A 17,030-nucleotide genomic window follows, 5' to 3' on the forward strand; every position below is an offset into this window, starting at 1 on the left:
TTTTTTTTTTTATCAGATCAATTCCAGGACGCAGTAGTTTAAAACAAAAGACACTTAATCGAGTAGTATAGCCAAACAAGGGGCAGCTGGGTGGCTCAGTGGATAGGGTGCCAGGCTTGGAGTCAGGAAGAATTATCTTCCTGAGTTCAAATCTGGCCTCAGACACTGTGTGATCCTGGGTAAGTCACTTGACCTTGTTTGTCTGTTTCCTCATCTGTGAAAGCTGGAGTATGACATGGCAAACCACTCCAGTATCTCTGCCAAGAAAACTGCAGTTGGGGTCACAGAGAGTGAGGCATGACTGAACCAACCGGAAACAGACCCTGTTCATAAGGAGTCTTTTGGGGAGAGCAGCCTTTGGCCAGATAGGTGACTTCTCCCATAGACACCGAAGTACATGCTCCCACCAGCACAAGAGGGGACACGGGTAGGGAACGCATGCATCTATGCAGTCACCTGTGTCAGGAAAGCATGGGGCCCTGGACATTAATGGCTGGGGCCGGCTCACACCTTTTATGTCTCAGGGAAAAGAATTTCCTCTGGTGAGTGAATGAATTGTACTGCTTTCCACTGTTGCTCTTTGCTGCCATCTGCTGTTCTTCCGCTGTAACACATCCTCTTAGAAGGGCTTTACCAACCTTAACCCTAACTCCTGTCATCCCTTTGGTTCAGAAGCCTGAATCCTGTCAGATCATGTTGGGATATACTAAGCAAAGTTTCTGATTAGTGTTATGAAAAAGGGATTGCTTGTAACCCTCCTAATGCCCCCGATTGTCCTGCAAACTAACTCAGGAGCAAGACTGAGAAGGGCTGGGTGGACAGGCGAGGCCTCCAGGACACTGTCCTCCCTTCAAACCCGTTAAGTAATTAACTAGGATCAAGGGAGTAAGGATTGGTTTTAAGACATGCCTCATTATTTTCTTCACAATAAAATCAGTTTTTAGAAATACCTTAATTCATTTATTTTAATATAAAACCACATTATTTTAAAGGTTATACAAATATAAAATATATTAATATAATATATAAATACACAGAAAACATGCAACATATAAATATACTTATTTATATATTATATATAAATATGCTTATATTTATGTTATATAACATAATAAATATAGCACATATAAAATATATATAATATATATTTCATACATAAAATATATGAAAAAATTTAATTCCATTCAATGTAGGCATAAACATTTCTTTTTTTAAACCTACATACCACCCTTTCCCAGTCTGCATCCATATTGGAATCCATTTAAAATTTTTTTTATGAGGTATGTGATATTTATGATCACAAAATTTTTTGGAGTCCACAGGGCCACATTAATATGTCTTATGATTCTTTAACAACATTAATTTCTATTTTATAAAGGTGCTATATCTTTGTTTTCAGTTATGTAGTTTCCAAAAATCTTTATTTGATGCTGATTTATTAAGCTTTTCTGATTTTTATATTAGTGTTAATTTCACATGCAGAGTTGGGGTGGAAGAAAGTTAAGGAACATTTGAATCATCACACTCCTTCCCCCCTCATCCACTATTACCCAATAAAGGAAAAGTTCATTCAATGAATTCTCAGCAGAGTAGAATGTCTTGAAGACCACTTAGCGATTTGAAGAGGTATTAATAGTCTGCATTGATGGAAGGAATAATTTCACCTGAGAAATCATGGGTCCTTGAATTACTGAATAAATTAATTTGCTATGTTAATAAGTTAAGTTGCTGCTATACATTTCTGCCCCTTATCTCAATATCATCAGCATCTGATGACATGTTTTGGCTTTTTTCTTGCAGGAAAATGGTGTATATATAATAGCAAAGTTAATTTTACCAAACAAACAAAAGAATGCAGCAAAAACTCATTTATTGCAGGTAATGAATGAACGAACGAATGAATGAATGAATCAACTAGCAAAGTACTTGTTATGTGCCTACTGTTGGCTAGGTACTATGCCAGGGACACAGACAAAAATGAAAGAGACCCTGTTCATAAAGAGTTTTCAGTCTTTTGGGGAAAGCAGCCTTTGGACAAATAAATATTGCAGAATATACACAAAGTCGTTTAAAGAGGGAGCACACTAACAGTTGGGCAGATCACAAAAGGTTTCTTGTAGCAGGTTGGCAGGTTTATGAGGTAGAGGCGAGGAAGATGAGAAGGAGGACGAGGCACATTTCAGGCCTTGGGGGTTGACAAGAGATTGACTATTGCATGGGAAGAGCAGGAAGAATGCCAAGATGTCTAGAATTGCACGTGTGGGAAGGGGAGCCCTGTATAGGGAGAGGCTGGCAAGGTAGATTAGAGCCAGCTTGTGAATGTGAACTTTAAAAGCCAAAGAGAGGAACCAAGATAGGTTCCCAGAGGAAATAGGGACCCATTGTGGTTTATTGAGAAGGGGCATGACGCGGTCAGACCTGTGCTTAGGGAGGATCACGTTGGCAGCGGGATGGAGGGCATGTTAGGGCTGGGAGGCCAATTAGGCTATTGCCATTGTCCAAGCACGAGGTAAGGCAGGCTTTCACCAAGTTGGTGGCTCTGTGAGGAAGAACTGTTTTGAAAGATGTAGAGGGAGAAAGAGCAAATGTTGGCAGCTGAGGGAGAGTTAGGAGTAGAGGACAGACTTAAGTGTGAAAACTTGGGATGGTGTTACCTTGGGGACAAGGAAGATGCGATTTACTTTAGACATGTTGAACTTGGGTTAGTTACATGAAACAGTTTTAAATGTCTGGTAGGTGATTGATGATACAGCACCAGAACTTGGGAGAGGGTCTTTCCAGTGAGTCTGGTCTTCATATTAAGTGGTCAAAGTGTTTAAGTTTCAGCCTCAGTATTTGTCCTTTCAATGACGCGGAGTTAATTTCCTCAAGTATTGACCCATCTAATCTCCTTGCTGTCCAAGGGACTGTCCAAACTCTTTTCCATCATCACAACTCAAAGCATTCTTTCTGCAGCACTGAGCTTTCCTTGTAGTTCAGCTCTCACAGCTCTACATTGCTACTGGAAAAACCATAGGAAGAAACCGTTTTCTTTCTTGGGCAAGTGTTATTGTATACAGGTCAACGAGAGATAAGCACTATGGAGTTGCTTAGTTGGAAGGGATCTCAGCCAATTCCCAACTGGAAGGCGTAGAATTAATGAGATTGTAGCTTTATAAAAAAAAACCTTTGTCATCCTGCTAGGATGAGGCAGCATGCCTTTCAGCAGTGACATAAATCCATGGCTGGAGGTTACAGGGGGGCAGATTTCAGTCTGATCAGTCAGCTTTCATTAAATGTCCCGTATATGACGGACACTGTGCCCTGCCGGCACCGCAGATATTAAGAGGAAGGACAGATTGCCTAATAATGAAAGGTGATCCACAATTAGAGGGTTGGTAGGTTCTCTGTCCCTCTGTCTCTGTCTTCAAACAAAGACTTGGTTACTCCTTGCCAGGTATGTTGTGTGATGCACACTGTGGACATGACCACCAAGGTCACTTCTGCCTCTGAAATTCTGTGATTCTGAGACTGAAGCAGATGGACAGCCGTCCTTTGGAACTTGCCTCACTAGCCCTTCATATCACGCTCTGTTTGTACTCATTCTTCCCCAGCTAATTGGTGAGCTTTTTGAGAGTAGGGCCTGGTTGTCTTTCTTGCCTCACCGTAGGAATTTAGTCAATACTTGTTGAATTTGAACTTTGCAGATCTTATGTCGACAGAATTCATGTCCTTCTGTGCAAAGTAATTCAATTCATTGGCAGAGTCTCAAGGAACTCCAATGTGTCTTGATTTTTTTTGGGGGGGGGTGTGAGGCAATGGGGGTTAAGTGACTTGCCCGGGGTCACACAACTAGTAAGTGTCAAGTGTCTGAGGCCGGATTTGAACTAAGGTCCTCCTGACTCCAGGGCTAGTGCTCTATCCACTGCCCCACCCAGCTGCCCCCAATGTGTCTTTTTGCTGCTGTGTCATTTCTTACACTGGGGACTGTGGCTGAGGCCAACATGGTGGCATCTTTTTGTATTTCATCTTTTCTCATGTTTGCTTTTTTCACAAAAACTTTATCAATATTATGATATCTGCCCTCATCGTGATCCTCAAACATTGTGTTTTCTCAGACACATTTTGCTCTTTGACGTGGTTGTGCTCCTACTGGCGCATCTCATGATGTTGGTGGGGAGCAGGGCTAAGGGCCAGGGATACAAAAAGAGACAGAATCCAGTGCTTGCCCTCAAGCAGCTTACGATCTAATGAAAAGCAAGCTCTCTATGCGATAAATGAAGATAATTAACAGAGAGAAGGCACCTGAATTAAGAGGGGTTGGGGAAGGCTAATCTCATGTTGGAGGAAGTGCAGAAACCAGAAGATTAACTTCAAGTGAAGGAACCTTAGTCTATAGGAACATAAACTTTGTGAAAGAGAAAAGTAGAGCAATCCCTTAGGGGTCCGGCAGCTCTTAAGTATGAAATGCATATGAGGCAGCCAAGTGACTGGGAGGACTACAGGATCTAGAGTCTGAAAACCTGAGTTCTAATTTTGCCTCGGACGTGGATTAGCTGTGTGACCCTGGGAAAGTTGCCTGGCAAATAACAAAACCTTCCTTACAGGGATGTTGTGAGGATGAAACAAGATAATATTTGTAAAGCATTTAGGCAGCCTTAAAGTACCATAGAAATTCAACTATTATTATCTTCACCTTAGAATGGAATGTTTAGAATGGCCCCCCATAGGCCATTTGGATAGAAGCAGAGAAAGTATTAAAGGGAGAAAGATGAGATAAGACTGGGAAGGTAGGTGGGAGCCAAACAGTGAACAGCTTTATAAGCAAAGGGGGGAGGGGGGCAGCTAGGTGGCGCAGTGGATAGAGCACTGGCCCTGGATTCAGGAGGACCTGAGTTCAAATCCGGACTCAGACACTTAACACTTACTAGCTGTATGACCCTGGGCAAGTCACTTAACCCCAATTGCCTCACTAAAAAAAAAAAAAAAGAAATAAGCAAAGTGGGGAGGGTTTTGTATTTTTGGCTGGAAGCCATAGGCAGCTATTCATGATCTTTGGGTAAAGGAGGTGGCATGGTCAGATTTGTGACTAAGGGATATTAACTTGGCATCTGGGTGGAGAAGGCCTTGGAGTGGGGAAAGACTAGAGGCAGGGAGTCTTGAAGAAGGCCAGGTGTATGGTGATGAGGGCCAGGTGTATGGTGATGAAGGCCTGACCTGGGCTAAAAGCTAAGTTAGTGTCAAAAAGGGGGAGTCTGCAGGTACTGTTGTAGATGTATGATTGACAACACGTGGCAGCTGATTGAATATGGGGATTATGGGGGTGGTGGTGGGGAAGGGTTACTCCAGGATGACTTCAGAGTCACAAACCTGTGTGCCTAGAAGGGGGGTGATACCCGCCACAGAAATAGGGAAGTTTGGAAGAGAGAGAGGTTTTCAGGGAAATAATTATGAGCTCCATTTTAGACATGTTGAGATTGGGAAATGCTTGTCTCATCCAAGGGAAAATGCCCTGCTGGAGCTGGGCAGGAGTGGTTAGTTAGGGTGGCACATCAAGATTTGGGAGTCATCTGTGTAAAGGAACCCATTCAAGCTGACCGGATCACTGAAAATCTGGAAAGAGAGAAGGTAAACTTGTCTGGGACAGAGCCTTAGGGGACACCCACTGTTAGTGGAAGGGAGAAGGATGTTGGTCTTATAAAGGAGGCTGAGAAGGAGTGGTATTAAGGATAGGAGAAGTAAAGGGAGGGGTATCCCAGAGGAGGGGGTGGCAATGTTCTCCAAAGCTACAAAAATGCCCCGTAGAAGGAGGGCTGGGAAAAGGCTACTGGATTAACAGCAGGAATTTACAGTTTTTGTGTGTCACCTGATAGTATTTAAAAGCTCATGACTTATTTTATTTTACAGTGTTATGCTTTTAGAGCCTTGCGGTTTCTCTTCAGTATGGAAAGGAATAGACCTCTCTTTAAAAGGTACATAGTTATGGAGTTTTAAATGCCAATGGACTTATTTTTGTCAAAGCTAGCATTCCAGTTTAATGTATTTACGGGGCCTATTTTCAGATAGGAGGGTTAGTTTCATGCCAGATGAAAAATGAATCACCAAGATAGAAATCAGCCATCACATTGCTGGGAAAATTACCTTTTGCAAATAACTAATTATGGAAAAGTATAAATAACTGTCAATTATGAAATCATGGAGATAAGCTGCCAGATGGCTATAACTTTTTTTGGTTATCCATGACTAGAAGGGCTTTTGATGTTCCTTTCTTTTAAATAAAAAAAAGTAATTACATATAAAAAACAATTACACTTATAAACATAGCCTTCAAAGTCGGGATTCAGAATCCCAAAGCTGATCTGATCATCAGTAAATGGGAATAAATATTTTGGATTCCTTAATGTCTCTAAGGTCATTCCATGTAGACATGGTTTGATGTTTATTAGCAATCAAAAGGGGTGGCAGGCTTTGCTCAGAGAGAACCACGCCGGAGAGGAAGCGGGGTGGCACGGAGAGAGCTTTGAATGCCGAATTCCAGTTCTGGATGCCATTTCCTAGATGTGTGCGCTTGGCCAAGCTATTTCCCCTCTGTAGGCCTCAGACGACTCATTGGTAAAATGTAGCATTGGGCTAACTGATCACTAAGGTTCTGCTAGCTCCGACCTTCTGTGATGGATGTTTATTAGCGCTGGTGCCAACTAGTTAGATGGATTTTGTGGCCAATCAGCCTTCTCATCTATAAAGGGTAAAGTTGAGTCAGCAGGCTGTGTGAAGCTTTTGAGAAGCTACGTCCATTCTATTTCCACAATGTGCTTGAATTGACGGGCTGGTCAAGGGAGGGGAAATGAAGAAAATGAAGTGGATGATATTCTGCTTCTTGTCAAGATGGCCTCAGATGACCCGGCCACTGTTTAGGGCATCCCACTTCCTTATTTCTTCCATTGAAATGACATAAATCTTTTCAGAATTGTTGTGATATAGCATTCCAGGGAAATAAGTGGGAATGGGCATTATTTCCCCTGTAAACGAAGCATATTGAGATTAAGCTATGTGCCCAAATTTGCACAGTAAGACAGTATATGGGGGAAACAGGATCCCTGAATTGATTAGGTCTACATAAAGCGCGTATGTATTTTTTTTTTTTTACATAGACTTTTCCCCACTGACTTGTTTGAGATCTTCATTGATATAGGACATTATGTACGTGATATCAGTGCTTACGAAGAGCTGGTATCAAAGTTGAATTCGCTGATGGTAAGTGCACAGCTTTATCAATACTATGGCGAGTTTGGGACGTGGCCCATAGGAGAATCGCTGTGGTCACTCATTTCCCTTTCATTTTCTACTTAGGAGGATGACCTGAAACAGATCTCGGAAAACATTGAAAGCATAAATCAGAATAAAGCACCAACGAAATATATAGGCAATTATGCCATTTTAGACCACCTCGGGAGCGGCGCTTTCGGATGTGTTTATAAGGTGAGTGTGCCTTTCATCGAACAACAGGTTTGATGTTTGGGAGCACATTGGGTGTGTATGACATGAGCTTCCACACCAGCACCCGTGGGCCTGGTGGTGGAGGTGAAAAACAGCCTCTCTCCTCTCCTCTGACCATGATCCCAGTTGTTCTTGTTTCAGTTGATGGTTTTAGAAACTGGCCAGTAGCGTTTTGAGAATGACAGTCTGTATTATTATTCTTTTTTTATATCAATGCTCATAAACATCAGGCAGAATGGTTTGCGCAATAAAGTGTGACCACAGGTCTATAATTTCATGGCCGTCTGCCAGACTCTTCTGGACACCACAGGCTGTAGAGTGGGTCATGGGCACTTTTAGCCGATCCCACCGAAGATGGGTCTGGAATAAGAATGTTAAGGGCTCTGAAACCGACCAAGACGCCGTGGTTATGAGCCTTCTTCCCTCCTGCTTACCCCTTGTCACGCTTTCAGTTTGTTTTGTTTTGTTCTTTTACAGGTTAGGAAGCGTAGCGGCCAAAATCTTTTAGCGATGAAAGAAGTGAACTTACATAACCCTGCATTTGGAAAGGACAAGAAAGACCGAGATAGCAGCGTAAAGAACATTGTCTCGGAGCTAACGATAATTAAGGAGCAGGTGAATGCTCTTATTCTCTGGAAAATGGTTGATTAAACAAGGAACATAATCATTACAGCACCTCTGAGTTCTAGGCCTTGATATTTATATTGGCCACAGGGCTGGGCCCATGAAGGCCTGGACCTTGTGACATGGGCAGTAGGTTCTGCCAACTGCCGGCCTGGTCAGGGGAAGTAGGGACTTAGTGCTTCTTGAGAGGTGGGACGCTGGGTGATGGAGACGCCTCCTTCCCTGGTTCAGAGTTATTGGCAGGTCCTTTGGGAACTTCTTTGTCTGTTGAGTAGGGAAGGAAGGCCCAGTTGAGGGCCTGAAGAAGCCGGGAACACATGGTGCTGGTATTTCTCTTTCTGGATTATGGGCTCACTTGGCCAACCCCCTCACACGTTAGCAGATGGGTCCCCAGCGTGTGGCTGTCAGCATCGCTCCCCCCTCAAAGCTCAACCCCACACTCACAGTGCTGAGGTTCTTCTAATGCCGTTGGTAGGTGGAGGGGGCAGCAGGCAGAGAGACCTTACGGCCAAAGCTCCCAGGGCAGGGGCCTGGCCATTACAGCGTGCTGAGTTACTTGGTGGGGTAGGTATGAGGGAGAGTTGCTAGAGGTTGTTTTTAAAATCTGGGCCAGTGATTTCATCAGTACGGGGAACTTCTGGATTGGAAACTGCCCTCATTAGTGCAGATTGCAGCTCGTTTGTGGTTCCTGCTCTTAGAGAGTTGTTTGGGCCTCGGAGGAGGGGCTCGTCCTCTGTCACATCACTAGTAGGTGACAGAAGCATGGCTCAAATTCAGGTTGTCTGATTCCAAGCCCGGCCTTGTTTTCACTCACATTCTATGCCTGCTCTGAGGTTCATATTATCCCCATTTTCCAGATCGGTGAGTTGGCTTTTTTATCATGCCGCTATTAAGTGTTTGAGGACGGATGGGAACTCGGGACTCTTGGACTTCAGATCCAACCCATTAATATACGTAAAGGGCCTTGCAAACCTTAAAATGCTAAATACATTCTAGCGATTATTGTGATAATTATGATTCCACATTATTAACTCTGGCTAAATGCGTAAAGATGATTTTGTTTATGACTTAGAATTTCCTGGCTTTTTTCAAGTGGAACCAAGCAATTAACCTTTATGATACTAAGATTGTATAAATCTAGGTTATTAAATGTAATAAGCCTGGTTGTTCAGGACGTGACCAAGAAGGTGGGGATGCAGTCCTGCCACTCAGTTCAGTTTGTTAATGGACAACAACAGTGTTCAGCTAAGCAACATCTTGGAGGTGGGTTTAGGAAGAAACAATAAGCGTTGTCAGAGAAACGGGATTTCCTTTTGTGATCTGGAGCACAAAACTCTTTTTTTTCAGTCGTTCTGATTTTCGTATTTGTTAAGAGCACTGATCTTTGAGATCATTATCGTGGCTTGTTATTACTCAGACGTACACAGCACCTGTCACTTAACGAAGCTAGCATTCATTAAGGATCTGCTCTGTTCCAGGGCAGCTAGGTGGCACCATGGTGCCTAGAGTCAGGACGACTTATCTTCCTGAGTTCAAATCTGGCCTCAGACACATACTAGCTGTGTGACCCTGGGCAAGTCACTTAACCCTGCTTGCTTCAGTTTCCTCATCTCTAAAAATGATCTGGAGAAGGAAATCTCTGCTAAGAAAACCCCAAATGGGGCAGCTAGGTGGCACAGTGGATAGAGCACCGGCCCTGGAGTCAGGAGTACCTGGGTTCAAATCTGGCCTCAGACACTTAACACTTCCTAGCTGTGTGACTCTGGGCAAGTCACTTAACCCCAATTGCCTGACGAAAAACAAAACAAAACAAAACAAAAACCCCAAATGGGGTCGTGAAGAGTTGGACAGGATTGAAATGACTGAATGACAATAAACGGTGTTGGGTACTGCATTAAGCTCTGCACATAGAAACAAAAAATATTATCCACAGAGTGTGATTTGTTAACTAAAACAATCGGATTCCAAATTTGCAAATTAGCAGGCTTGCACACCTGAAGCGACCGGTTTTAGCTGACCAGTCTGTGTAGTGGTACTAGACAGGGAGGGATACTTTGTATGCCATGAGGGTGCTATCTGGCACTGGAGCCAAACCTCTTGGCGAATGTGTAGGATGATCACGGGGTAAGCCCGGGAGCCGGCTCCCCTGCCTCATGTCCCATACGGCCTCAATGTTTTTGACCACTTGGTAATTGGCAAGACGTATTATTTTTTAATTCTGAGACGTGGGAAAAAGAGGTCCTTTGGGGCACCTGATGAGGAGCATCCTTCTGGCTTGAGTCACATGAGGCTGTAATTATATGCCTGCTAACCCTTTAAGTGGTAAGTGGGTGGTGAAGAAGTAAGTCATTAAGAGAGGGGAATGGAGGAACGGGTGAAGGTAGGGAGAGAGAAGGGGAAGAGAGAGAGAGAGAGAGAGAGAGAGAGGGTGGGAAGGGGAGAGAGAAGCAGGGCAGGGGGGAAGGAGAGATGGATTGGAGGAGGATTTAGAAAGGAAGCATGAACATGGAAGTCCCTTAGAGCAGGGAAGAAGGAATTGGGGTAAAGGTCAGTGAAGGGACCATTTTAGGAGCCTGAATATGAGGCCCAGGTTGCTGTGAGAAGGAATAATCAAGAAAAATATAAGTTGTTAAGTTGTGATGACCCTAGGCCTTTGTTACCACCATAGAACTGATTTTTATCAAATTACCTTTTTGTAGTTGTTCAGTCATTTCGGTCTTTGTGACCCCATTTGGGGTTTTCTTGGCAGAGATACTGGAGGGGTTTGCCATTTCCTTCTCCAGCTCATTTGACAGATGAGGAAACAGGTTAAGTGACTTATACAGGATCACACAGCCAGCAAATACCTGAGGCCAGATTTGAACTCAGAAAAATGAGTCTTTCTGATTTCAGGCTTGGCCCTCTATCCACTGCACCATCTAACTGGCCATCAATTACCTAGCTTTCCCTATCACTTCTCAAACACCCAAAGTTAATTCAATCTTTTTACAATTTAAATTGGGTGGGATCTCAGAGAATTTTAGTTTTGTAATTATCTGTTTTTTGTTTTTTTGAGGAATAGGGAAACATGCGTAGATAAAATAGAGGAAAGACAATTTGGGAAGTTAAAAATTTCCAAATCCAAAATTTAAAATAAAACCTCTGAATCTTAGTTTTCTTTATTTGAAAGATGAGGGAGTTAGATTACTTTCTCTCTAATTTGTATATTCTATAATTCTGTCTGATTAAGTGATTATCAATACAACATAGCTAATTAGACTTATTTCTTTTGAAGGCTATATTTTGGGAGATCATTGTACTGAGATAATATTTTATTGACTATGACAAATTAAAAGGATCATGATAATATCTGTGAGACTTTACAACTTGTAAATTATTTAAAATTTCTTATTTTATAGTTTGAAGCCTAGTTAATATTTTCCACAAAAAAATGTATTCAAATATGATTTTTTAACCCATCCCCTCACATTTTTTTCATTTTTCTTACAGCTTTATCACCCCAATGTTGTACGCTATTATAAAACTTTCCTAGAAAGTAAGTATATTACAACAGTATTTGTTATAAATGAAAATATTAATAACATATAAGCAAAAATTCATGGGGTATTGGTTTATAGTAGGGAGTCAGGAATAATAAAATATTTTAATTCACAATACTAGTACATTATTTTAATATTAATAATATTCTGTTATATTATATACTTTCATTCATTGAGTGCTTATTGTGCCTGTTATGAGCATAGCATCATGCCTGGTGCTAGGTGCTGTGTAGATTATTGTCTGTATTGAAAACTTTGTTGCTTTTTCATCCTTTTGTGTGTAGATGACAGGTTATATATAGTTATGGAACTCATAGAAGGGGCACCTCTTGGAGAACATTTCAATTCCTTGAAAGAGAAACAGCACCATTTTACTGAAGAGAGAATATGGAATATATTTATACAAGTAAGGATTCATGTTCAATACAGTTGTTTACAAAAGACCCAAAATGGCATAATTTGTTGGAGTTCCTTCCTGGGTGACATGCCACTTACCAATCATTGAGGTAGCGCTCACTTTTTCTCTCTCTCTGTCTCTCTCTCATTCCCTGTCATCTTTGTCTTTGCCTCTACCCCTCCTTTGTCTCTGTCTCTATCATGTTTGCCTCTGTTTCTTTCATTCCTCTCTTTGTCTCTCCCATCTCCTTCTTTGTGTCTGTGTCTGTGCCTATGTCTGTCTCTGTTCTCATTTATACCCACCCATCTCCATATCTGCGTGTGCCCTTGCCCCTTCCTCTGCATGTCCATCTCCATCCACGTCTGCATTTGTCTTTCTGTCTATGTTTCTATCTGGAAAGATAAACTAATTTTTAATTTTTTGTTTCAAGCTGTGCCTGGCTCTTCGTTACTTGCATAAAGAAAAGAGGATTGTCCACCGAGACCTCACACCGAACAACATCATGTTGGGGGATAAGGACAAAGTAACTGTTAGTAAGTACAAACTCTGACATTCTTTGGAGGAGCGTTTCTTGATATTGTCCTTGATCATTGAGTCAGACTTGTCAAAAGTGCCCTTGGGGAATAAAGCCCCATATGTGGGACCCCTGAAGGAGCTGCTACTGCCCCAAATAACCCCCCGTTGGTTATGGATCGCTATAGCATACGTCAGTCCCTCAGCTTGCCCGTGCTTCCGCAGGTTGGGAATCTAGTTCATTCTGTAAAGAAGATCGACTCCAAGCAGGCTCATTCCCTTTCCTCTTCAGTTCCATGAAAGACACTTCATTGTTTACCTATTTATATCCAGTCCATGTAGACTGAAAAGAAACCTAAACCCAACCCCCCCCCCTTACCTCCATTTAAGCCATCATGAAATTCTAAAGATAACAATCTAGAAAGTACGTTGTAAAGTTGGTAAACCATATCAAATTTCTCCAAGTGAAAAAGAATGCATGGCGTTCGAACCCCATGAAATGGTGGTTGGACTGTTGTGATGGTCAATGCAGCATTGCTGTGGCTGAGGTCACGTGGCCCTTGGGGCTTTGTGACATAATTCACATTATCTGTAGTGAGCTTTAGGGCTTGTCCAGTGCAAATGATAATAAGAGCTTATTTGTATGTACTGTTTGAAAGTTACAAGGTACTGCATAGGCATTCAGCTTGAACCTCGGGGGCCAGGATATTATCCTTCTTTTTACGAGAGAGGAAACTGAGTCTCCTACGAGGGAATGACCTTGCCCAAGGTCTCCCAGCCAAGAAGTGGCAGAGATGGGGCTCAGACCGTGGCACCACGGTTGTTACGAGTCACCATCAGGGTTCTTGGGTGCTAAAATGGAGGACTGAAACCAGCTCCTTTGGCTTCATTTCCCCCATGTTTTTCATCAGCACCTTTTCCTACTAATTATGGATTGCTATAATCCATTCATTGTTATAACCCATTCATTTCATCATTAGAAATGGACTGATTTTTCTTAACAGTCAGACTTTTGAAGGCTTTTTAGTCTTTTCAGACACAGCCTCAAAATATAAACTTGTTGTTTTTTTGTCTTGGACTAGCAATATTTTCTGGATACATTCTATTTTTCAATCCTTTGTCTAGAATCTAAACAAAGAGATTCTAGACTCTAGCATCACAGACTAGAGAAATCAGACGGTGTTCCTAGGATTGCTTAGAGTCTCCTAGCAAATGAATTGTGTGTATGTGTGTGCACGCATGCATATTGCAGGGATTTTAGCCAAGATAAATTTGTTCACTATCAGCTTTCATGGCTGTTCTCATAGTGAGGGACTTTTTACTATTTAAATTTTTAACAGGATTTGTCGTTTCCTTGATATTATCGATTGCAGATTTACTATATAAGATTGAATTTTTACTATGTAAACTGTAGCTTTTAAAATATGTGTAGTTTTTAAAAAAGTTGGTGAATTTCAGGCTTTTCAGCTCCCAAATAGAAATTAAAACTCTTCTCTATTAAAAAAAAAAAAAGCCATGAGTTCATCAAAGCACGTGACCACGAGAGGGCGCTCGTGTCATGCTTTTCCACTTTCACTCTGCACCAGCCTGTTTATTTTTCTGTGTGGTCGCAAGGTAGAAAAATGCAGAATAATTTTAAAAGGAATGAGGAAAAATGTGCATGAAATGGGTGACAAAAACACGAGAGCCTTAGAAAAACTCAGGCTGAATGGACTGTAATGGTGCCTTTTTCTGATGGCTGGTCCAAGTGCAGGGAGAGTCAGAAGCAGCTCCAGAGAGCTGTGTATCATATGTACGAGCTCTATTGTATTTTAGGGATATGCTGCCCCGAGAATTACTTACACATTCATGTGAGGTTTCTTTTTAAGTTTCTCTTTTAATGACCCTTACTATGATACTGGCTTAGGCTCTGACCTAGATACTTGTGTGCAACCTTCGAAGAGACACAAGGCAAGGATCCTGACCCCAGAAGCCTGTTCCTGCCAAGTCAAAGTCACACTGGGGAAATAACGTTATAGAATTCATCAGAAGGGGAAAATCTGCTGCTTCTCTGCTCTCCTTCCTTCTATACTCTCCATTTGTCCACTCTTTGCTTTTTTCCACTACCTCTATTCCTAATGGTTAAGCCAAAAAATCCCAACCTCCCAAACCCCTCCCGCCCCCTTATTTTATCCTAGAGAATGAACTTCAGCTGTACATGTCAGTGAGCTGACTCCGTGCAAAGACTATGTTGAACTTTGAGTCCTAGGACCTGGGTTCAAATCTTAGCTCTACCATTTATGACTTTTGTGACCCTTGTTGCTCAGGTTCCTCATTTGCAAAATGTAACGGTACTGAACAGCTTGTCCGGAGGGAGCACTTCCTGCTGTAAGAGCCGTGTGTGGCATCCTGGAGGTAGAATATTTTGTAGCTCAAGCTACCAGCGGTAAAGAGATTTATAGACCCTCCGATAAACCTGTGCACATTTCTCCCAAGTTCAGAGATAAGAGGCTCCAGCTTGTATCCACTGAGTTCTGTGGGTGTATAGTTGCAGATATCTGATGTGGCAAGTACGTGCTGGACCTAGGAATGGAAGCAGTCTCACAGGTCACTTACTCCGGTCTCGCCACTTGACGTGTTACACAGAGAGACAAAGGAGAAGAGTTTGCAGGAATCCCCTGGTTTCCTGCTGGTGCCTCTGGGGCCGTGCACAGGGACTTGGATCAGATGCAAGAACGTTTGACGTCCAGTCATGTGGTAGAAAAACAGAAATATTATTAGTCTAGTTATCTTTAAATCTCCAGTCGCTTGGCCCCAGGCTCATCCTTTGGTAGTAAATAGCCCAGAAGAAAATGGGATCAACAATTCTAGGAGAGTTTCGTCTATTATTGGATCCCTAAATCTGGCCAGGAAATTTCTCATCCGTATATAGCACTGGCCAGAGCGGGAAAGAAGTAAGAATTAGTCAGTTAGTCATTCATCATTGGAGATGGATCTGCACAAATGCATCCATACCACTCTAGGAAGAATGAGTGAAAAAGCCCTGTGCTCCTCCTAACAGGGGCTCAGGAATTTCATTTCCTCACAGTCAAGATAGCGTATCGTATTGGGATGTACTTTTTTCACATGACTTGGAAATGTGGAGAGCTGAAGAATCTCACCAATTCTAAGCTGGTTCCAATATGTGTTCTTTGAAACCGGTGGGGGCCTCTCTTTTTATGTTGCTGGGGTCGGCGTTCTAGTCAGGGTCCAGTGAGTTTGTGCGATCTTCACAAACCTGCTTGAGGCCCTGGCTTCCCAATGAGCTACTTCAGGCTTCCCCAGAGTCTGGCAAGTCTGTTTATTTCCAAATAAAGCAGCATATTCTACTTGTGACAGTGAAGTTGGCGTTCTTTAGACTTGGCGCCTTCCGTACAATCCATGTCATGAGTTAGCTTTTTCACGGACAACCCCCTCCTCTGGTAGCTGTTCCCAGTATTCCGGGAGTCCCCAAACCTGGTGGATTTCTCCAAGTGTCCACCTTGTCAAATACCTTCTCTTTTTTAGGCATGAGCTGTTGGGTGGGAACAGACCCAGTGTTGAGAAGCTGACTGGAGCTTGGGCCGGGCCTCAGTGCAGGCTGTAGTCCAGGGCTGGGCCCATACCCAAAGCCTTCCCAGCTTGTTGGGAGGCCCCCGGAGCTTGTGCCCCGCTGTTCATGCCTGACGAGGTCTCGGGCCCTCTCTGCCCCACAGAGAGGGGCTGGAGGAGGACCCCAGGGGTTCTCATCACTGTAGAACATTAAATTGGCAATAACAACCACAGCTCGTTGTTGCTGTTCATTTCCGGCCTCTTTCCTGTCAAGCTGTTTACCGGAGCTCATAACAAGTCATAAAATAGATTTATCTGAGATTCCTTTCCTCCCTTTGCTGCTGTTCAGTTTTTGGTGAGATAATTAATTGGGCCAGGCCTGTCATGAGCTGGCTGCTTAGAGGCCCCCCCTGCTGAAGCTAAAGGGGTGACAGAAAGCGCTCCAGAGCCTGCAGTGAGTGCTGGCGAGGGGGCCCAGGAGACTCTTTCTCTCCAGCCCTAGGGCCACACAGAGAGCCCCGGGTCCCCCGGGCCTTGTGGATGAAGCCTCTCCTTCCTTCCTGCTGAGCTGGGCAGATGTGAATTGTGCTCCCCACGTTTGTTGGTGGAGAGCTGAGCTCCCAGATAAAAGCCAGTGGGGGATGGTGCAGAGGAGCATCAGTCCAGCCTGTCACACCTATCTCTTTTTTTCTTTTTTAGTGCTGCTAAAATGATTTAATTATCCCGGATTACAATAGAGACACCGAGAATCTTTGCTTTCATTTTGATCTTCTTAAAATATATGTTTTCTTTTTTTAAAGTAATAAACATTTTTATTTATAGTTTTGGGTTCCAGTTTTTATCCCTCTTTCCCTCCCTCTCCTCCTCCCTGAAGTAGTAATCGATCAGGTGTTATTTATGTACAATTATGTAAAATGTTTTACATAAGAAAA

General features: G+C 42.8%; 1 protein-coding gene across 1 annotated transcript in view; it reads left to right on the forward strand.

Annotated features, from left to right (window-relative positions):
* Positions 1–17,030, forward strand: part of NEK10 (NIMA related kinase 10) — a 241,392-nt gene that overhangs the window by 71,261 nt on the left and 153,101 nt on the right. The window contains 8 exon segments of the mRNA XM_043969156.1: positions 1,801–1,878; positions 5,887–5,951; positions 7,131–7,233; positions 7,330–7,458; positions 7,954–8,091; positions 11,590–11,635; positions 11,924–12,045; positions 12,467–12,569. Coding sequence (XP_043825091.1) covers positions 1,801–1,878; positions 5,887–5,951; positions 7,131–7,233; positions 7,330–7,458; positions 7,954–8,091; positions 11,590–11,635; positions 11,924–12,045; positions 12,467–12,569 — 784 coding nt within the window.

Source organism: Dromiciops gliroides, chromosome 5 (genome assembly GCF_019393635.1).
Source record: "Dromiciops gliroides isolate mDroGli1 chromosome 5, mDroGli1.pri, whole genome shotgun sequence".
NCBI classification, from domain to species: Eukaryota; Metazoa; Chordata; class Mammalia; order Microbiotheria; family Microbiotheriidae; genus Dromiciops; species Dromiciops gliroides.